Source organism: Hyperolius riggenbachi, chromosome 6 (genome assembly GCF_040937935.1).
Source record: "Hyperolius riggenbachi isolate aHypRig1 chromosome 6, aHypRig1.pri, whole genome shotgun sequence".
In the NCBI taxonomy this organism is placed as follows: Eukaryota; Metazoa; Chordata; class Amphibia; order Anura; family Hyperoliidae; genus Hyperolius; species Hyperolius riggenbachi.
The window spans coordinates 328123154-328145452 of record NC_090651.1 but is presented as its reverse complement, the minus strand read 5'-3'; the positions used below and the strand labels follow the sequence as shown (position 1 = coordinate 328145452).

The 22299-nt window shown below is 47.2% G+C and overlaps 1 protein-coding gene across 1 annotated transcript in view; it reads right to left on the bottom strand.

The window, feature by feature from the left end:
- LOC137522200 (carcinoembryonic antigen-related cell adhesion molecule 1-like) overlaps positions 1-12935 on the bottom strand; it is a 54000-nt gene extending 41065 nt beyond the window's left edge. Inside the window, exon 1 of the mRNA XM_068242232.1 lies at positions 12845-12935. Within this exon, the coding sequence (XP_068098333.1) occupies positions 12845-12935 (91 nt within the window). The remainder of the gene's footprint in view (positions 1-12844) is intronic.
- Between the last annotated feature and the right edge of the window lie 9364 nt (positions 12936-22299).

Genomic DNA, 22299 nt, shown 5'->3' with positions numbered 1-22299 from the left:
GGGCGGCGCTGTGGGGCACTCTCAGTATATATAGGACCTGACTGTCAGTAGCTCCTCGTCTACTGTTGCAAATGCTACGTGTTAGCACTCAGACCTTAGCCAGATCCCAAAGTGTGCTAGAACCAGCAGGAGCTGGGGATCCACACTTAGTCAGATTCTGTTGATAGCTAAAGTACTAATTGAATTTTATTATTTGTTATGACCTTCTGCTAGCTTTGACTACTCTTCTGCTTACTGATTCTGTGCTTCTGCCTATCTAATCCTGTTGCCGACTCAGCCTGAACACTACTCTGATTTAAGCCTTCTGTCTTTGTACCGTATCTGTCCGTTTGTTGCCGAATCTGCTTGTCTGACTCTCCTGCCCTCACCAGTGAGCCTAGTCCCTGGTGAAGGATTCTCTGTACAGCTTAATCACCTGCTCCTCAGGTGACCAGTAGTTGCAGTACAGTCTTAATCACCTGCTCCTCAGGTGACTAGTAATTACAGTATGGTCCTCATCACCTGCTCCTCAGGTGATTAGGAGCTGCAGTACAGTCTTGATCTCCTGCCCCTCAGGTGATCACCTGCTGCAGTACAGTCTGAATCACCCACTCCACAGGTGATCAGTATACGTTGTCTTACTGTGCACCACCCGCTCCTCGGGTGAACTGATTACTAGTTCATCTGCATCTCCAGCTTGCTGGAGTGCTGATCCCTGTGTTCTATAGAGATATCTCCCTCTACCAGCTTCTATGGGGGAGTTGGTATCTCTATCTGTATTACTGTTGCACCAAACACCTATCTTTACATCTGGTTGTCCTGTGTCTCTCTATACTCGCATTATTGGTGATTCTGCAGGACACCACATAATCAGGTATCGTTACAGAACAGCAGACCAAACATTATGGATGCACTGCGTAGTCAGGTTGGAGTTCTGACCACCGCGGTAAACTATCTTACCGGGGTGATCAATACCCAACAGACTTAGATCACTCACTGTCTGGGCCAGTACAGGTACTTCAAACGACTATTGATACAGTGCGATCTCCTTCAGTCACGGACCATCAGATGTCCGTACCCAAAAAGTTTTCTGGACATAGATCTGAGCTTCAGAATTTCAGAAACCGTGTGCTATCCTATTTTGAGTTGAGACCCAATCTGTCAGGATCTGAGAACCAGAGGGTAACCTTTATAAAGACCCTTTTGTCAGGAGATTCACAAACATGGGCATATAGTCTTCACACAGGGCATGAGGCATTATCCTCAGTTCAGGAGTTTTTTAAGGCCATGGCCGTTATATACGATGATCCGGATATTGCTATCACGGCTGAGGGCAAACTAAAGACTCTCAAGCAGGGTCGTAATCCAGTGGAGGTTTATGCCACAGAATTTAGGAGGTTGCTGTATCAGCTAGATGGGGAACGTATGCTTTATTAGACTGTTTCCTGCCAGGACTATCCGATGCAGTTTCTGATTTGATGTTAGGTCATCCTGAGCTTAAATCTCTAGACGAAGCAATTTCATTGGCGGTGCGGGTTCATCGCCACCTTCACTATCAAAAACAAACCCGTAGCAGAAATGATGTAAGATCTGTTTCCTATGCCTCTTCTCCACCCTCGTCACCTCAGGACGAACCGATGCAGATCGGTCAGTCTAGGTTAACACAAGTGGAGAAGTATCACAGAAGGTCAGAAATACTCTGTCTATACTGTGCTGAGGAGGGTCACATTGTCCAGAATTGCCCTAAAAAGTCGGGAAACGCTGCCGCCTAGGTGTAGTCAGAGGTAATACCCTAGGCGAGCTGTGTTTACCTCTAGATAATAACCGCTTACTCCTCCTTGCTCCATTACCTGGGAGGGTCGGGCCATGGCCACAGAAGCATTCGTGGACTAAGGCTCTGCAGCTAATTTTATAGATTATGATTTAGTTAAAAAATTGGGGATTAACTTACTTCCTTTAGATCGTCAGATTTTGATCACAGCGGTCGATGACTCTCCGTTACAGTGTAGACAGCCTCTCTCCCAGACCCCCTTATTGTTGTGTAATATAGGGGTTCTACATAAGGAGAAACTACAGTTCTTTGTCCTGCAAATGGCAACCTCCACCATAATCCTCGGTATGCCTTGGTTGCAACTACACTCCCCTCAGACCGGCTTCAGGTCAGCTACAGAGCTGGTCAGCTCATTGTCATCATCATTTTTTGGAGAAAGTTGCTGTTTGCGCCACCAAGGTTCAGGTGAAAGGGGTGCCAGTGCAGTACGCATAATTTTCTAATGTGTTTTGTCCAAAATCAGCAGAGAAACTCCCGCCACACCGGAGCTTCGACTGTCCCATAGAGTTAAGATCAGGTTGTATGCCCCCTAGAGGCCATCTCTATAATCTGTCGGGGGCCAGAGAAGCTGGAAAATGTGGCCAAGGGCTTTATCCATCCTTCCCGGTCACCAGCAGGGGCTGGGTTCTTTTTTGTACAGAAAAAGGATGGTGGGCTTCGACCTTGTATTGACTATCGGGGTTTAAATAAGATCACAGTGAAAAATCGCTATCCACTGCCTTTGCTTGACGATTTGTTTGCTCAGGTGACTAATGCCAGTATCTTCTCTAAGCTAGACCTACGAGGAGCATACAACCTGGTACGCATTAGGGACGGTGATGAATGGAAGATGGCATTCAACATGCCCGATGGGCACTATGAGTATCTGGTCATGCCCTTCGGGTTGTGTAATGCTCTTGCCGTCTTCCAGGAGTTGATCAATGAAGTCTTTAGGGAAGTTCTGGGAAAATTTGTGCTAGTGTATCTGGACGATATACTGATTTTCTCACCCAATCTAACAGAACATCGGAAACATGTGAAGTTCGTTTTAAGAAAATTGAGGCAGAACTCGTTGTATGAGAAGTTAGAGAAATGCCTCTTTGAAGTCACTAAGGTCCCTTTTTTGGGATATATTATTTCCACTTCAGCTCTCTCCATGGATCCTGAAAAAGTCGCTGCTGTATTGGAGTGGCCTCAACCTGTAGGATTGAAGGCACTCCAAAGATTTCTTGGCTTTGCCAATTACTACAGGAAGTTCATCAACGGGTTTTCTTCTGTAGTGTCACCCCTCACCAACCTTACCAAGAAGGGGGCTGACACTTACCATTGGACAGTAGAGGCACAGTCTGCCTTCACTACATTGAAAAAGTTATTTTGTTCTGCTCCCATTTTGAGACACGTGGATGTCACCTTCCCCGTCATTGTTGAGGTGGATGCATCGGAGATTTGGGTTGGGGCTGTGCTGTCTCTGGCCTTCAAGGCAAACTACATCCCTGTGCCTTCTTTTCTCGTAGGTTCTCTCCAGCCGAGAGGAACTACGATATTGGCAATAGGGAGCTCTTGGCCATTAAGTTAGCCTTTGAAGAATGGCGCCATTGGCTGGAAGGGGCAGAACATACGATCACGGTCTATACTGATCATAAAAATTTGGAGTACATCGAAGGGGCCAAAAAACGTAGCCCCCGACAGGCTCGCTGGTCCGTGTTCTTTTCAAGGTTCAGGTTTGTCATCACGTATACACCGGGAAGTAAGGCTGTCAAAGCAGATGCATTATCTAGGTGTTTTGAGCCCGAGACAGTTCAGCCATCAACCCCTGAGACCATCTTACCTCAAAGACTGGTGGTGGCAGCCACGGAAACCTGGGAATACTGGGCGGTTACCCTAGGGCCTTACCAGCAAGATATTCCAGAAGGGAAGCCTGAGGGGGTTCTGTTTGTGCCACTTCCTTTTCGCCTACAACTCTTGCAATTGTTCCACGCCCATAAGAATGCAGGGCATCCCGGGGCTGCTCGAACTCAGGACCTACTGGCCAGATGTGTATGGTGGCCTTCGTTGGCTCTTGATTGCAAATAGTTTGTGAGAGAGTGCTCTGTGTGTGCCAGAAATAAACCCTCTCGTCAAGCACCAGTAGGTACGCTACAACCTTTACTGGTGCCAAATGAACCATGGACCCACTTGTCTATGGACTTTGTAGGAGAACTCCCCAGGTCTGAGGGCAAGTCGGTCATCTGGGTGGTAGTTTATAGGCTCAGTAAAGTGGCTCATTTTGTCCCTCTGAAGGGACTCCCCTAAGCCCAGGAATTGGCTAATCTCTTCATCCAGAACATTTTCCGGCTGCATGGCATTCCGGAGAATGTGGTGTCGGATAGGGGAGTCTAGTTTGTGTCTAAATTCTGGAGAGCCTTTTGCCACCAGCTCGGTATGGACCTGTCATTTATCAGGCTACCACCCACAGACCAATGGACAGACCAAAAGAGTTAACCAGTCCTTGGAGCAATTTCTCAGGTGTTATGTGGCAGATGCGCAGTCAGATTGGGTAAAGTTCCTGCCATTTGCAGAATTTGTGCATAATAATCTGAAGAGTTCCTCTTCAGGTTTTTCTCCTTTCCATGTGGTTTCGGGGCGATCTCCCAAATTCTCTCCAATACCAGTGGCATCTTCCCCTTTTACGGCTCTAGAGGATTGGCAAAGGGCATTGAAGGAAATTTGGGTGCTTGTAAAAAGGAATCTGGGAAAAGCCTTCCAGACGCAGAAAAAACAGGCGGATAAAAGGCGGTCTGTTGAGTGGAAGTTTTCCCCAGGAGACATGGTGTGGGTGTCTAGGACCCAGATTTGTAGGCCCATATCCTGTGTCCAGAAAGATTAATGATGTGACATATGTGATTGATCTCCCAGCCAACATGAGAGGTGTGAGATCATTTCATGTTTCTTTGTTAAAGCCTGCTGTACATGTGGATTCAAATCCCCCCCCCCCTGTGATGATTGACGACCAACATTTTGTCAGTAAAAAAAATCTTTTTTCAGTAAATGTTTAGGTATTTGTCAGTAAAAAATAACATAAAAGGTTGGCAACACTGGTGCCAGGACATCTGTGCCTATAGGCTCCTGTGAGGTAAATCTGGGCCAGTTTATACAGCTTGTAAATGGGCCAATAAACTTCAGCAGCAGCTACTGGTTTAATTGATGGGATTTGATTAAAAATTGCAGAACTGTGACCAAGACATTTCCCAAAAATATTTGTAAAACTGAAAATAAAAATGTGCAATAGAGACCTAACACTTTCAAGAAGTCAAGGTGCTTTTAAATATGCAAGCTTAAATCCAAACAAGATAAAAGAAGATATTACAAAATCCTTAAAAAAGTATAATTTGAATCTAAATGTGGGTACACACATCAGATAAAAGTCTTTGGAAAATGGAAGATCGCAGACCAATTTTACCCCCTTCCATGTAGTATGAGAGCCATACCTACACAGTCTATTCTATGGAGCTGAACTCCCCATCAGAAAGAAATCTTTGCAAGATGCTGCACACAAAGATGCTGTACACATGCAACAGATCAGTATCTGCAAAAGATCTGCTCCTGCAAAATGCATTCATAGTCTATGATATCTGCAGATTTCATACACACCTTTTTTACTGGAAATTCATCTGCAGATCAGATCCACCAGTCCAGTATGGATCTTCAGATCTGCTGATGATTGTCTGATCTGCAGATGAATGTCCATTAAATAAGGTGTGTATGAGATCTGCAGATATCATAGACTATGAATGCATTTTTGTAGGAATTTTTTTTTTGCAGGAACAGATCTTTTGCAGATACTGATCTGTTGAATGTGTACAGCATCTTTGTGTGCAGCATCCTGCAAAGATTTCTGTCTGATGGGGAGTTCAGCTTCATAGAATAGACTGTGTAGGTATGGTTCTCATACTACATGGAAGGGGGTAAAATTAGTCTGTGATCTTTCATTTTCCAAAGACTTTTATCTGATGTGTGTACCCACCTTACTTAAGTTAATAACACATACGATAATGTACGTGCAAACTATGTAAATACTTTTATTTATGCATAGAATTAAGGACTGAATCAATGCAAGATTGTGCTTATGGCTGTTTTTAACAAAGTGAAGTCTGCCATGTCTACAAAAATGTGATGAAACAAACGTAATGGTGCCAAACAAAGTATATGAACCACCCCAGGGGTGTGACTAGAGGTGGAGCAGCACCTGCAATAGCGGGTGAGGGGAGGCAGAGCTGTGGGTGCCCAATTACTGATCTTCACTCTCTTAGAGGCTGGGTGCACACATAGCAGAAACGCTAACGTTGCGTAAAACGCTACATTTTTGCCGCTAATGAAAGTCTATGGGCCGTAGGAAAAAATGCATTTTAAAAAAAACGTATGCATTTTACAGTATGCGTTTCGAAAAACGCTGGTTCTGTTGCATGATATACAGGATGGCTGCCAAAATCAATGCACTTTGGAAAAGTAGGAATAATTGTGTAAAGTTTATTTTTTTCATTTATGTAGATTCAGTCACATTTTTTTTTTTTTTTTTAAGTTTTTCAAAATGACAGAATGAACAGCGTTGTGTCAGTACCAAAAGAGAATGCAAGAGAGCAGCAGCACAATCAAAAAAGTTGAAAATATGTACATTATTCCTATGGCACTTTTACCCACTGTACCTTATGTGGTTATTTGCTGTTCAAAATAATCAAAATTATACTCAGGACATCCTACCTGAAAATTCCAGAACCATTATAGAAAGGATAAATAATCCCATTGCTGCTGTCTTCTCCATGTTCCTACTCTTGACGCTGCCCGCATACAGTCACTCTTCTATGGCTGTATTCATGGCTGCAGCATGTGTGTCTTGTGTGTTCCCCTTCTGAGGTAATGCAGATCCAGACAGTGTAAAATGCTATGCTGTGTTAATTTTTAACCATTTCCCCTGCTGAAAGATTGCAGTGTATCAGTGTTATATACAGCTACCTGGTAAATACCTCCCAACTTTTTGAGATAAGAAAGAGGGACACTTAAGCCACACACCCAGCACACCCCTAAAACCCACCTTCAGCACACTTCTAGTCATGCAAGCAATAAAGATATCATTATATGAAAAATATGTTGTTTTATCATTAATTATGTAGCTCAATTGCAATTGCATTAGTAGAAATTGGACTGAAACACGATTGCCATTGTGATCATGTTTCATAGTGGAAAAGAGCCCTCAAGTAGATTTATGACCAGCACATACACAGGGCATGTCTGCAATCACATCCACCCATGATGTAATTTCGGTGAGCGGACTTCTCTTTCAAAGCCCCATTTCAGACACAGTTTTTTAATTTATTGTATACATTTAATAGAGTTTAAAAAAAAAACTATAAAAAACTATAAAATGCATAGTACAATATTGCCTTTCTAAAACAGAAGGCAAATATTCATCATTAGAGGTGACATACATTACCCTCTAATGCTGGGCATACACGGTCAGATAATTCTTATCAATCGAGTCCGATACCCTGCCGGATTGATACTGCGCTCGATACCGGCAGGGAGAACAATGGGAAGAAACCAGCGGCTGATTAGCAGCGCCCGCGGGGACGAGCGGGAATTGATCCTCGCGCACGCGCGGACAAGCGTTGACGCGCCGGCATCGAGGCGCTGGCTCGATACCGGCACAAAAATGAACCGTGTATGCCCAGCATTAAAGTGTGCCTAGGTGAATTAATGTTATGAAATAAGACATAGCGGCATGTTATCAGGCTAACTGCTTATCTCTGTGTCCTCTCTGTACTGCTCAGTGTCCCCTTGTTCGGCCGCTGCAACTCCCCAAAAATCCTGACAAGCTGCTTGTTGGCTCTGTGCTACAGGAAGGACGTCCTTAGCTGGAATGGCATTCCCCCTGCATGCCCATTCCAGCTTCTGGAACACCTCTCCCCACCTCCATCTGAAAAAAACAGTGCATGAGAGGACCTACTGAGTTTTCCCGAAGCTCAGGTCTTCCCGTGAGTGCTGGAGTACATGCTGTGTCCCGGAAGTAGTTCTGGGGTCACGGCCATTTTGCTTTTGTACAGAAATTTTAAACAGCTTCTAAACAGAGAACTGAGCAGCGAACACTGTCAGTAAGCAGTGCGCTGTGATCCGGTGCTCAATCTGCGTCAGGTAGTATGCTATGTTTTGTGTATTGAAGACCACCTCGGGTTTTCTTTAAAGTGGGATGAAACTCCATATAAACTAAAAAAAATTACATCCAATAAGAATTTATTTATTTAGCTTACCTATCTTGTTGTTTTTAGTAATCAGATGTATCCTCCTTAGTGGTATGCCTGACACTGTGTCAGGCATACCGCTGTCTATGCTCAGGAGTGCCCCAGGCCAAATAAATGTGCAGTAATAGCTGCAAAACCTTCTGCTAGCACTAGGCTAGCTAGTAAATGTGTCCAGCAACCATGGATGCCCTGTGATCCCCCAGGATCCCCCGACTATACATTACCCCCCTGGATCCAGCAATCGCGCAGCCTCCCGGCACAGCTCCGGTCTCTCTATGGGGAGGATAGTTTTTGCGCATGAAGTGGCGTAACGCTCAGGAGGTTGAGGGGAATGTGATATGAAAAAGAAAAGCATATTTCTGCTGGTTTTTATGTTTACTGTTTTTCTGCGAAGTCAAAAGTAACATCACTTCTTCCTTTTTTTTTTCTTTTTTTTACCCAGTTCTGTGTTAATTTACTGCTTATGTTATGGATAACTGTTCTTTCACAGCAAACATCACCTGTATAACAGGCTTACATCACTGTGTAAACTCGTCAAAGTCATAGTGTTGTTATCTTATCTGAAATGGAATGTTTCTGTTATTTGCATTTTGAGATACGTATGTTACTGTAGCTAAAAAAGAAAATACTTCCCACAATCATGTTGGCACTGCACAGATTGGCACAGTTCAGCAAAGGCACACAGACCAGGTAAAAAAAATAGATGGAGACATAAAGGGGCCCTATGTGGTCTTAATCCGGCTCTGGAGGATGGGTACTATTGATGGCATACTTCAGGTCTGTCTTGCCACTTATTTAAAATAATGTTTAATACTAGGGATGATCAATGATATGCAAATATTTCCGGATTAATGCTAGGGAGGTTAAGGATGTGTTAGTGCAGACATACCACTGGGGGCTCCAAAATCAATTTTGCTGTGGGGGGGGGGGGGGAGGGGGGTAAGTGGTGGACTTACCTCCCCACAGAAAACTTGACAGATTAGAGTCAAATTACAAAAAAACAAAAAAACATTTATTTAAATACTCCGGAATAATGCAATGCTTTTCACAGTCCATAGCCCCCTTGCTCCTGTTATATTTATCCCAAAGAAGCAGACTATGGACCTGTGAAACTGGTTGCATCATACTGGACCATTTCAATAAATGTTTTTGCAATTTGACTTTAATTTGTCGAGTCTTTTGTGGTGAGGTAAGTCCACCACTATTCCTCTTTTCACTGTTTTAATCTACAGGGCGGGCCATTTATATGGATACACCTTATCTATGGATACACCCCATATACCACACCATACCATCATTTTTTTTGTTCCAACAGTCTTGGAGGGATCTATCCAATGGGGGTTAGTGTCAGACCAATAGCGGTGGTTTTGTTTGTTAAAGGAATACTATTGATTCACATATTGTTTTCAATTGACACAGGAATTGTTTGGGAAGTGCTGCTAAGTACTGGTGTAAACATTTTAGTAGCAACCTCTTTGTTTACTGTTATCAAAATACTTTCAAACTTTACTGACGCCAAAACTGACGGCTGACTGAGCCATGAGGAGAGGGGAAATTCCCCTCACACTTGATCAGTTAACTCTATGGGCTTGATTCACAAAGCAGTGCTAAGCTACTTAGCACGTCTAAAGTCTTTAGACGTGCTAACCAGGGTGCTAAGTAGATTAGCACTGGATTTCTCAATCAGATCGCGCGCTAAGTTAAAGTTTTACGCGTGCAAAGTCCTATGCGCGCACTAAGTCCCATAGACTTTAATGGCCACATTGCGCGGTGCGCCCTGCGCTCTGTGCAGTGCGTGCGTAAAGGTTTATGCGCATAAAGTTTCGCTCGCGTAAAGTTTTGTGCACAAAAAGCTTGTTTAGACGTGCTAAGGGGGTTTTCACAGGCGTGCTAACAGTTAGCACCGCTTTGTGATTCACGCCCTATGTGTAGCTCTGTGTGTGACAGAGAGAGAGAGCTCCCAACAGCTGCAGCTCCTGTGTCCTGTGTTTCTGACTGACGTATCTGAAGAGAGCAGCGGAAATGCAACTAATTGTCACAGCTTTTCATACTGTTTTTGCTTTCAGAGTTTGATATGTTTGATATAGAAAGATGGCGCTGGATAGGCTGCCACGGCACATAGGGCTCCGATACATTTGTTTTTTTTTTTCCTGTTTTCCTGTTTTTTCCCTCTCCTTTTTTGTTTCTTCTACTTTAGTTAGTCAAACTGGCTAAGTTTTAGGGGTGAGGATCATATTTTCCCCCAGCGTGCAGTGCCCCAGCTCTCGAGGCTGGCTCGGAACGGAAAGGCCACCCACGTGGAGCGACCCGAGCACGTGTGTTTCTCCCTTGCCGGCTTCGCGGATCTGCTCCCTCGCACCCGTGCCCCCCAGGTCCCGCACGAGGAGGCTCAAGTGGATGTCCGCATCCCCCCATCCACGGCCGTACACCAGCCCAGGCTCACCCGCACCAGCCCAAGCTCACCTCCAGCGGCTCGGAACGGAAAGGCCACCCACGTGGAGCGACCCGAGCACGTGTGTTTTTCCCCTGCCGGCACCACGGATCTGCTTCCCCGCACCCGGTGCCCCCCAGTGCCCCCCAGGTCCCACACGAGGAGGCTCAAGTGGATGTTCGCATCTCTCCATCCACGGCCGTGCATAAGCCCAGGCTCACCCGCACCAGCCCAGCTCACCTCCAGTGGCCGGACGCCACTAGCAGATCCACAGCCTCTGCCAGACCCACAGCTCCGGGACTGCCTCTGCCAGATCCACAGCGCAGAGCACAGCCCCCGCTGCCAGGCAGCCTCCCGGTTTGCAGCCCGACGGAAGCCTCCAGCCGCGGACGCAGTGCTCCAGTCCAGGACCGCTCCTCAGCCGTCATCCGGCTGTACTTGCGGCCCTCCGCCTCCTGCACCTCCAACGGCACGGCTCAGAGGTAGCTGAACATCCTAGTAGGCTACCTCACGGCGGATCCAGTTTTCCACAGGTGCCACCAGGTGAGACTTCTGTTCTCTGGGCCCCGGTCCGTGAGCCTCTGGGGGTACTGCTGGGGTCTGGGACCCCCCACGGTATTGGGCACGGGGTTCAGCTGAGTGAAACCAGCTGGTGTCTGTCTGTGCATCAAATGTTTTTTTGTCGCTGCCAGGTGGGCACGCGCGTCCCACTGATGAGTGACTGTGTTGCACATGTTCTCTGTTTTGCACATGTGTCGCACTGCTGACGGTCCGTAGGGTACATGCCTTGCACTTGGGGCACTCTGCGGATGGGCTGTCGTTGCATTTGCCCCCTACATCTGGGTCACACTGCTGCTGATGGTCTGTTATTGCACTCGCCACTACATCTGCGTCGCACGGCGGATGGTTTTGTTGATGGACTTGTTATTGCACTCGCCTCTTACATCTGTGTCACACTGCTGCTGATACACCTGTGTCGCACTGCTGATGGACTGTTCTTGCACATGCCCCTTACATCTGTGTCACACCGCCGATGGACTGTTATTGCACATGCCCCTTACATCTGTGTCGCACTGCTGATGGACTGTTATTGCACATGCCCCCTTACATCTGTGTCACACCGCCGATGTACTGTCATCAGGGGCGTAGCAATAGGGGGTGCAGAGGTAGCGACCGCATCGGGGCCCTTAGGCCAGAGGGGCCCCGAAAGCCCCACCCTCAACTACAGTATTAGCTCTCTATTGGTCCTGTGCTCATAATAAATCACTTCTATAGATGCTTTGAATAATAGTAATTATTAACAAACTGTCCCCCATCCCCTTCTTGCACCTCTGACACTGTAGTTGCCATTGGCAGGTTTTTGGTGCGCCGTATCAATTGTTATGTATAGAGTGCTTGGGGGGGCCCCATTGCAAAACTTGCATCGGGACCCGCAGCTCCTTAGCTACGCCACTGACTGTCATTGCACATGCACCTTACATCTGTGTCACACCGCTGATGGACTGTTATTGCACATGCCCCTACATCTGTGTTACACCGCTGATGGACTGTTATTGCACATGCCCCTTACACCTGTGTCACACTGCTGATGGTCTGTTATTGCACCCGCCTCCTGCATCTGTGCCACACTGCTGATGGACTGTTATTGCACATGCCCCTTACATCTGGGTCACACTGCTGCTGATGGACTGTTATTGTTATTGCACTCGCCTCTTACATCTGTGCCACACTGCTGCTGATGGACTGTTATTGCACATGCCCCTTACATCTGGTCACACTGCTGCTGATGGACTGTTATTGCACATGCCCCTTACATCTGGGTCACACTGCTGCTGATGGACTGTTATTGTTATTGCACTCGCCTCTTACATCTGTGCCACACTGCTGCTGATGGACTGTTATTGCACATGCCCCTTACATCTGGTCACACTGCTGCTGATGGACTGTTATTGTTATTGCACTCGCCTCTTACATCTGTGCCACACTGCTGCTGATGGACTGTTATTGCACATGCCCCTTACATCTGGTCACACTGCTGCTGATGGACTGTTATTGTTATTGCACTCGCCTCTTACATCTGTGCCACACTGCTGCGGATGGACTGTTATTGCACATGCCCCTTTCATCCGTGTCACACTGCTGCGGATGGACTGTTATTGCACATGCCCCTCACATCCGTGTCACACTGCTGCGGATGGACTGTTATTGTACTCGCCTCTTACATCTGTGTCACACTGCTGATAGACTGTTATTGTACTATTACTAGTACTATTACGAGTATTGTTGTACATTCCAGTCGCACTGTGCTGGCTTACCATCCATGCCCCAAATGCTACCCCTCCCCCCTCGTACCACCTACTCCAGAGCACAGCTCCTCAAATGGGAACATATCACAGCCGCACACCCGGAGGATGGGCTCCTGTACAACTCTGTTTGGAGCCATGTCCAAGTAATCACTGCTTCTGCGCCCTGGCCTCCTGGTAGCCAGCGCCGCAGGGGCTGTCGATCAGGTGTCCGGGCGAGGCTGAAGAGGAGGGGCCTGCGGTCAGCCATCCCCGCAGTCCTCCTCGCTAATGTCCGCTCCCTTCCTAACAAGCTAGATGAGCTGAGACTCCTCAGCGACAAGAGGGAACTCGGTCACAACACCCCAGTCTTTTGCTTTACTGAAACGTGGCTCCATGACGACATCCCTGAGAGTGCCCTCCAGCTCCCAGGCTTCAGCCTCATCCGTGCAGACCGGGACAGCACCCTCTCTGGGAAAAAGAAAGGGGGCGGCATCTGCTTCTACATCAGCTCCGCCTGGTGCTCAAACACCTCTGTACTGGCCAAGAAATGCACACCAGAACTTGAACTCCTCCTCATCAATTGCAGGCCAACCTACTCGCCCAGGGAGTTCTCCTCCTACGTCCTCGCGGGTGTGTATATCCCTCCTGATGCAGAGGTAAATGCTGCCCTGCGTGATCTCAGTGATACCATCATGCAGTGGGAGACAGCACTCCCGGACTCGCTGTTCATTATCTTGGGGGATTTTAACATGGCCAACCTCCGCAAAGAGCTGCCCCGCTTCCATCAGCACATCACCTGCCCCACCAGGAGTGCCAACACCCTCGACCACTGCTACACGGCCCTGAAAGAAGCATATAAAGCGACACCGTGGGCAGCCCTAGGCTCATCTGACCACTGCATCATCCACCTGGTACCTACTTATAAAAGGCGCCTGGAAACCTCAAAACCTGTCACTAAGTCCTCCAAAGTGTGGTCAAGTGAGGCCAAACTTCAACTTCAGGCCTGCTTTGACTGCACAGACTGGAAGGCCCTGGAATCGCCTAACCTGGACGAGTGGGCAGACAACGTGTCCTCATACATTAACTTCTGCGAGGACTCCTGTATCCCAACTAAAACCTTCAAACTGTATCCAAACGATAAACCGTGGTTCTCAAAAAGACTACGACAACTACGGCGCAGCAAAGAAGCCGCACATAAGTCCAGCAACCAGGAGGAATACAAGAAGGCAAGAAACGACCTGAACAGAGAGCTGAGGTCCGTAAAGAAGTGCTACGCAGAAAAGCTGGAACAGAACCTCTCCTCAAACGACCCACGAGCCGTGTGGAAAGGACTGAAGGCTGCCACCAACTACAAGCCCCCCCCCTCAGCATGCCACACCGAGCACTGAGCTTGCCGAGAGTCTCAGCGACTTCTACTGCAGATTCGAGAACCAGCCAGCACCTGCAGGACTCCCACAGCCACCTGCACAATCTGCCACTGTAGCCCTGAGCCTTCACTCACCCCCACCGTCAGTGAGGGAGGCGGATGTACTGAAACACTTGCTAAGGTTAAATGCTAGGAAAGCCTCAGGTCCGGACGGAGTGTCACCAGCCTGCCTGAAAACCTGTGCTCGCCAGCTCGCTACCACCCTCTCTTCCATCTTCACAAGGTCCCTCCAGGAAGGCAAAGTTCCCGCGTGCTTCAAGAGGTCTGCCATTATCCCTGTCCCCAAAAAGCAGGGCATCCTCGACCTCAACAACTTCAGGCCCGTGGCACTTACATCCGTGATCATGAAAGCTTTTGAAAGCATGGTGCTACCCCTCCTTAAGCACTCTACTGAGGGACTGCTGGACCCGCACCAATTCGCGTACAGAGCGAACAGGTCCACAGATGACGCCATCAACATCTGCTTGGAGCATGTCTATGATCACCTGGATGGGCCGGACTCCTACGCCAGGATCCTCCTACTGGACTTCAGCTCAGCATTCAATACCATCAGCTCTAAAATACTTCATGACAATCTCGCTGCGCTAGGAGTCCACCCCATCCTTCGCCTGTGGATCACGGACTTCCTCACCAACAGGTCCCAGGTCGTCAGGTTAGGCACCATCTCCTCACAACCTAGGATCACCAACACAGGGGCCCCACAAGGCTGCGTCCTGTCGCCGTTTCTGTTCTCTCTGTATACGAACAACTGCAAATCCACGTCAGACTCGGTAAAGTAATCAAATTTGCCGATGACACGACCATTGTAGGTCTCATCACCAAAAACGATGAGAAGGCGTACCGCCACCAGGTCGAAAGCATATGCCGCTGGTGCAGAGAGAACGGTTTGGTCCTAAACACAGCAAAAACGGTGGAGATGATCGTTGATTTCAGGAGGCGCGCCTCTTCCCCGCCTCCAATCCACATTGATGGCATGGAAGTGGAAAGAGTCCCCAGTGTCCGCCTCCTGGGCACAACTATCTCCAATGACCTGAGGTGGAACACCAACACTGCCTCAACACAGAGGAAAGCCCAGCAGAGACTTTTCTTTCTCTGCCAACTGAAAAAGTTCGGTATGGCCCAAAAACTCCTGACAAATTTTTACTCCGCCACGATCGAATCCGTCCTATGCTCGTCCATCCTGGTCTGGTACGCCAGCTCCTCCGCCAGCGACAAGCTCAAACTGCAGAGGGTCATCAAATCTGCAGAGAGGATCATCGGGAGATCCCTTCCAACTCTGGACCTCCTCTACCACTCCAGGCTGAACACCAGAGCATTAAAGATTGCCAACGACCCCTCGCACCCAGGCTACCGCTTCTTTAATCGCCTCCCCTCGTGCCGGAAGCTCCGGTTCCGATCCATCTACACCAGGACCTCTAGACATAAGAACAGTTTCTTTCCCTCCGCTGTCAACCTCCTAAACTCTCTCCGTGGAAATGCCCATCCCCACCCCACAATACCATGACGCACTGAAGCACCCTGCACATAGACGCCGCTCCAGCTCAAGCATACCTTTCAGTTGTTTTTTTGTATTGTAATTATGCCACATTGTCTCCCTCTGCATAAAAGTTATATAATGTTCTGTATTCTGTATAATGTTCTGTTCCTACTGCATGTCCTGTCCTGTATCTGTAAACACTGTATATCGTGTATCAGTACCCTGTACGTGCCAAGCCCAATTCCGGGCACGACCCAGTCGTGCTTGGCGAAATAAAGTTTCTGATTCTGATTCTGATTCTGATTGATATTTGCTTTCTGCAGTCTGATATGCAACTCTCCTGTGCATTGAAGCAGACACCCCTTCTGCAATTGGTTTGTCCCAATATAGTTAAATCCTACCCTCCAATAAATTACAGCTTTTGCCTCTGATATTTAACATGAAAAGTAGGAAAATGTTAACACAGCTACTTAGACATTATTTGTACATTGTCATTTTAGAACACTTGGGGATCAATAGTATTCCTTTCACTTCACCATTCACATAAAATGCTGTATCCATATAAATTGCCATATTAAGGTGTATCCATATAAATGGCCCACCCTGTATTTAATACAATATTAAATAATACATTGTTTTACACACACACAAAAAAATGTTTGGTTACTTGTAGGTATAATCAAGAGATAGGCCTGCATGGTGTAATGGTTAAAGAGAACCTGTACTGAGTAAAAATATTTAAAATAAACACATGAGGTAACTTCAAATGAACATTACATAGTTACCTTGCCATCAGTTCCTCTCAGAAGCTCACCATTTTCTTCTGGCAGGGAACACACTTGACTTTCAGTTTTCTGCACGCGTTTTCTGCATACTTTTTCTGCACACCAAGTGTGTTTCCATGCAGGAAAACGCGCGCGTTTTTTCACAGCAGCTGATGTAGTTGATAGAGAAAACTGACAAAATGTGCAGAGTCAGGATGCAGAATGTCAGTTTTTTTTCTGTGTGCGAACAACACAGTAAGTGTGTACTAGCCCAATGATTAACATGAGTTCTCAGTTTTTCTGTGCAGAAAACGCACACGAAAACAGTCAAGTGTGTTCCCTGCCTCTGACAATAATCTCTTCCAGTTCTGACAATATTTTGTCAGATCTGAAATATAGCAGTTGCTGTCAGTAAAATATCAGTTGCTGCCAGTTACAGCTGAGAGGAAAACTGATGTACCAGGTAATGTCCATGTTTCCCTATGGCTCAAGTGGGTGATGTTACAGTTTATCTGTGTGCTGACCAGAAAGCTGTTATGGGTAATGGCCATTTTCAAAATGGTGGACGGAAAATTCCCTTGATCACAGTGAACAAATAGGACGCGGGACAGGAGAAAGACACTGAGGAGTAGACTACATGGAAGGTAAGTATGACTTGTGTATGCTTATTTTGACTTTTAATTTTCAGTTCAGGTTTTCTTTAAGGGCTCTGCCTCTGACATGGGAGACCAGGGTTCAAATCTCAGCTCTGCCTGTTCAGTAAGCCAGCACCTATTCAGTAGGAGACCTTAGGCAAGTCTCCCTAACACTGCTACTGCCTATAGAGCGCTTCCTAGTGGCTGCAGCGCTGGCGCTTTGAGTCCGCCAGGAGAAAAGCGTGATATAAATGTTATTTGTCTTGTCAGGTTTTTTTTTTTATGTTATCTTTCCCTTCTCTCCACCAGATGGCTGATAATTTAACAATAAGCGATACATAAGATGTAATGCAATACATGCTATACAGAATTTGTATATGAAGACAGGCTCTCTTTTACATATACATTTATGTTCATCTCATAATGTGATTCTGGTGCTACACCTCTAACTTCCACCTGCTAGAATGACAAAAAAAAAACAAAAAAAAAAAACATACAATTCAATAACATTTTTCAATAGATTTTGTGTAGTTTGCAAATAATATCCTATTTCAGTGTAGAACACAGACTTTAAAAGAAAAAAAAGTACTTTCCTACACAAACCATTATAGAAGCCATTTAACAGTTAAGTAAAAACAAAAACAAAAGAAATACATGACTAAAGCACCTAGGATCTGTGCTTCTTTCCATTAGCCAACTATCAGGCCAGGTACAGCACCTTGGCAGTCCAGGACACATCCCAGGGCCATATATATTCATAGGCCTCCTTGGCAGCAGCCTAGTATACCACCTGGTGGTCAGGGCATCATATTACTACTGTCTGAATATAAATAGAGAGCAGTATATGTGGCTGAGAAAACTTACTTTAAATTTTGGCTAGGTCCTTTGTATGTATTTGTCGGAGGCATATCATCTGCATATTCTAATCCCATAGTTGGTTCTGTAAAAATAAAAAGTGAAACGTGTTTTACAGAACAATTTACATTTCTGTCTCTGGGAACACCATTAGAACCATGATGGTTCAGGAGACAGTAAATGAAAGACATCATTAAAAACTTCATTATACACATGGATAAAATACTTGTGGCTGTCTCCGCTCATACTGACCGGTTTCGCTATAACTTTGTGGGAGCCCAGTCGGGTGGAGCAGAGGCAGTTATTTTATCCATTTGTACTATTGAAGTGCTGGTTTTGATGTGGATCAATTTGCTACATGGACCTGTTATGTAAGTAATGCCTGTATGCACTTATGGTGTGAAATGTGTTCTTAAAGTGCAACTAAACTCAGAACGTCCTCTCGGCTCCCGAAGATATGCCACAGAATGATTAACCTTAAAGTGGACCTGATTATTATAAATTATTATTTTTGATTAAAGGTTATTATGCTGTTGCATATTTTTTAGAGCATAGATGACATTATCAGTTCAAGTCAACTGTAAGGGAAACACATTTCATTGTTACAACTTATGGAAACAGCAGTGGCTGGATAGTGTCTGCTTCTGACACAGGAGACCTGGGCTCTGCCTCTGCCTGTTCAGTAAGCCAGCACCTATTCAGTAGGAGGCCTTGGGCAAGTCTCCTTAACACTGCTACTGCCTATGGAGCGCGTCCCAGTGGCTGCAGCTCTGGCGCTTTGAGTCCGCCAGGAGAAAAGCACAATATTACTGTTCTGTTTGTTTGTGTTTGAAATCCTAAAAAAGCTGAAGTTTTAGCTTAACAGAACTTAACTCATCTTCCTCAGTGCTTACTTATAAATAGCCCCAAGACTCACAGCTGCTAATAAGAGCTAATGATCTGCCTAAAAACACATAGAACACACAGCAATTGATTTTTTAAAGGGAAGGTTTAGGGTGTAATTAAAATAATAAAAATACAAATCTACTTACCTGGGGCTTCCCAGAACTACTGCACCTGCGCAGTACAGCCCGATCTGGAGGACAGCCTGGCCAGGTCAGGTGCGCCACAGGAGAAGACCGGGAGCCGCGAAGTGGTGCTGAGGGCACGTCCTGCCTGCCACAGGCTGGAGGAAGCCCCAGGTAAGTGGATTTGTATTTTTATTTTTTCTTAATTACACCCTGAACCTTCCCTTTAAGCAACTAAGGGGTTGATTTACAAAGCTTACTAATTTTTCACCTTAATTATAAGGAGAGCTAATGCATGAGATAAGCAAATAAGGAGAGATAATTCATGAGATACACAGATAAGGAGTGATACATCATGAGTAAGGTCAAATAAGTAAAGCTAAACCATGAGTTAAGTCATTTCTGAAGAGATAAATTGTGAGTTAATAAGTAAGACAAAGTAATTCTAGAAAAAAAGCTTTGTGAATCAGCCCTTATATGCATGGCCGGCCTTTGACCTGAGCAACCGGAGCGGTCGCTCAGGGCGCCGGCTTCCAAGGGGGCACCCGGAGCGGCCACTCTGGGCGCCGGCTTCCAAGGGGGGTGCCTATAGCTGATAGTCCATACTGAGGGCACCTACACCTGATTTCCTATACTGGAAGCACCTATAGCTGGCAACCTTTACTGAGGGCACCAACACCTGGCTACCTATACTGGAGGCACCTACGCCTGGCTACCTATGGGGGAAGGATGGAGACCTTCATCTGACTTCCTATACTGGGGGCACCTATACCTGGCTACCTACCTATACTGAGTTTGAGGGCTTTTTTGGAGGGGCGCACTGCGGCTATAATGCGTGGTGCAAATTGTCGGTGCTGTGCTATCATTCTTAATTGGGAAGGGGGGGCAGCTAACTCTCACTGATTGTTTTTATTAATATTCCTGAAAGGTTCAAGCCTTCATTTTTAACTACTTCCCGACCGCCGTATAGACAAATGGCGGCCGGGAAGTAGATGCCGCAAGGACCGCCGTATTGACAAAATGCGGCGGTCCTTGTTTGGGCATGGGCGGAGCGATCGCGTCATCCGTGACGCGATCCTCCGCCTCCGCCTGTCGCCGCTCACTCGCCGCAACATCCCGCCGGCCATACGGAAGCGCCGGCGGGATGTTAACCCGACGATCGCCGCATACAAAGTGTATAATACACTTTGTAATGTTTACAAAGTGTATTATACAGGCTGCCTCCTGCCCTGGTGGTCCCAGTGTCCGAGGGACCACCAGGGCAGGCTGCAGCCACCCTAGTCTGCACCAAGCACACTGATTTTCTCCCCCCCCGCCCCAGATCGCCCACAGCACCCATCAGACCCCCCCCCTGCCCACCCCCCAGACCCCTGTTTGCACCCAATCACCCCCCTAATCACCCATCAATCACTCCCTGTCACTATCTGTCAACGCTATTTTTTTTTATACCCCCCTGCCCTCTGCTCCCTCCTGATCACCCCCCCCACCCCTCAGATTCTCCCCAGACCACCCCCAGAACCCCCCCCCCCCATGTACTGTATGCATCTATCCCCCCTGATCACCTGTCAATCACCTGTCAATCACCTGTCAATCACCTGTCAATCACCCATCAATCACCCCCTGTCACTGCCACCCATCAATCAGCCCCTAACCTGCCCCTTGCGGGCAATCTGATCACCCCCCCACACCAATAGATCGCCCGCAGATCCGACATCAGATCACCTCCCAAATCCATTGTTTACATCTATTCTCTCCTCTAAACACCCACTAATTACCCATCAATCACCCATCAATCACCCCCTATCACCACCTGTCACTTTTACCTATCAGATCAGACCCTAATCTGCCCCTTGCGGGCACCCAATCACCCGCCCACACGCTCAGATTGCCCTCAGACCCCCCCTTATCAATTCACCAGTGCATTCATTACATCTGTTCTTCCCTGTAATAACCCACTGATCACCTGTCAATCACCTGCCAATCACCTATCACCCATCAATCACCCCCTGTCACCCCCTGTCACTGCCACCCATCAATCAGCCCCTAACCTGCTTCTTGCGGGCAATCTGATCACCCACCCACACCATTAGATCGCCCGCAAACCCGCCGTCAGATTACCTCCCAAATGTATTGTTTACATCTGTTATCTTCTCTAAACACCCACTAATTACCCATCAATCACCCATCAATCACCCCCTATCACTGTTACCTATCAGATCAGACCCTAATCTGCCCCTTGCGGGCACCCAATCACCCGCCTACACGCTCAGATTACCCTCAGACCCCCCCTTATCAATTCGCCAGGGCATTATTTACATCTATCCTTCCCTGTAATAACCCACTGATCACCTGTCAATCACCTGCCAATCACCTATCACCCATCAATCACCCCCTGTCACTGCCACCCAACAATCAGCCCCTAACCTGCCCCTTGCGGGCAATCTGATTACCCACCCACACCAATAGATCGCCCGCAGATCCGACATCAGATCACCACCCAAGCGCAGCGTTTACATCTATTCTCTCCTCTAAACACCCACTAATTACCCATCAATCACCCCCTATCACCACCTGTCACTGTTACCCATCAGATCAGACCCTAATCTGCCCCTTGCGGGCACCCAATCACCCGCCTACACGCTCAGATTGCCCTCAGACCCCCCCTTATCAATTCGCCAGTGCAATATTTACATCTGTTCTCCCCTGTAATAACCCACTGATTACCTGTCAATCACCTGTCAATCACCTATCAATCACCCATCAATCACCCCCTGTCACTGCCACCCATCAATCACCCCTTGTCACTGCCACCCATCAATCACCCCCTGTCACTGCCACCCATCAATCACCCGCTGTCACTGCCACCCATCAATCAGCCCCTAACCTGCCCCTTGCAGGCAATCTGATCACCCACCCACACCAATAGATCGCCCGCAGATCCGACGTCCGATCACCTCCCAAGTGCAGTGTTTACATCTGTTCTCTACCCTAAACACCCACTAATTACCCATCAATCACCCCCTGTCACTGCTACCTATCAGATTAGACCCCTATCTGCCCCTAGGGCACTCAATCACCCGCCCACACCCTCAGAATGCCCTCAGACCCCAGCCCTGATCACCTCGCCAGTGCATTGCTTGCATCTATTCTCCCCTCTAATCACACCTTGAGACACCCATCAATCACCTCCTGTCACCCCCTAGCACACCTACCCATCAGATCAGGCCCTAATTTGCCCCGTGTGGGCTCCTGATCACTCGGCCAAACCCTCAGATCCCCCTCAGACCCCCTTCCGATCACCTCCCCAGTGCATTGATTGCATCTATTTTCCCCTCTAACCACCCCCTGAGACACCCAT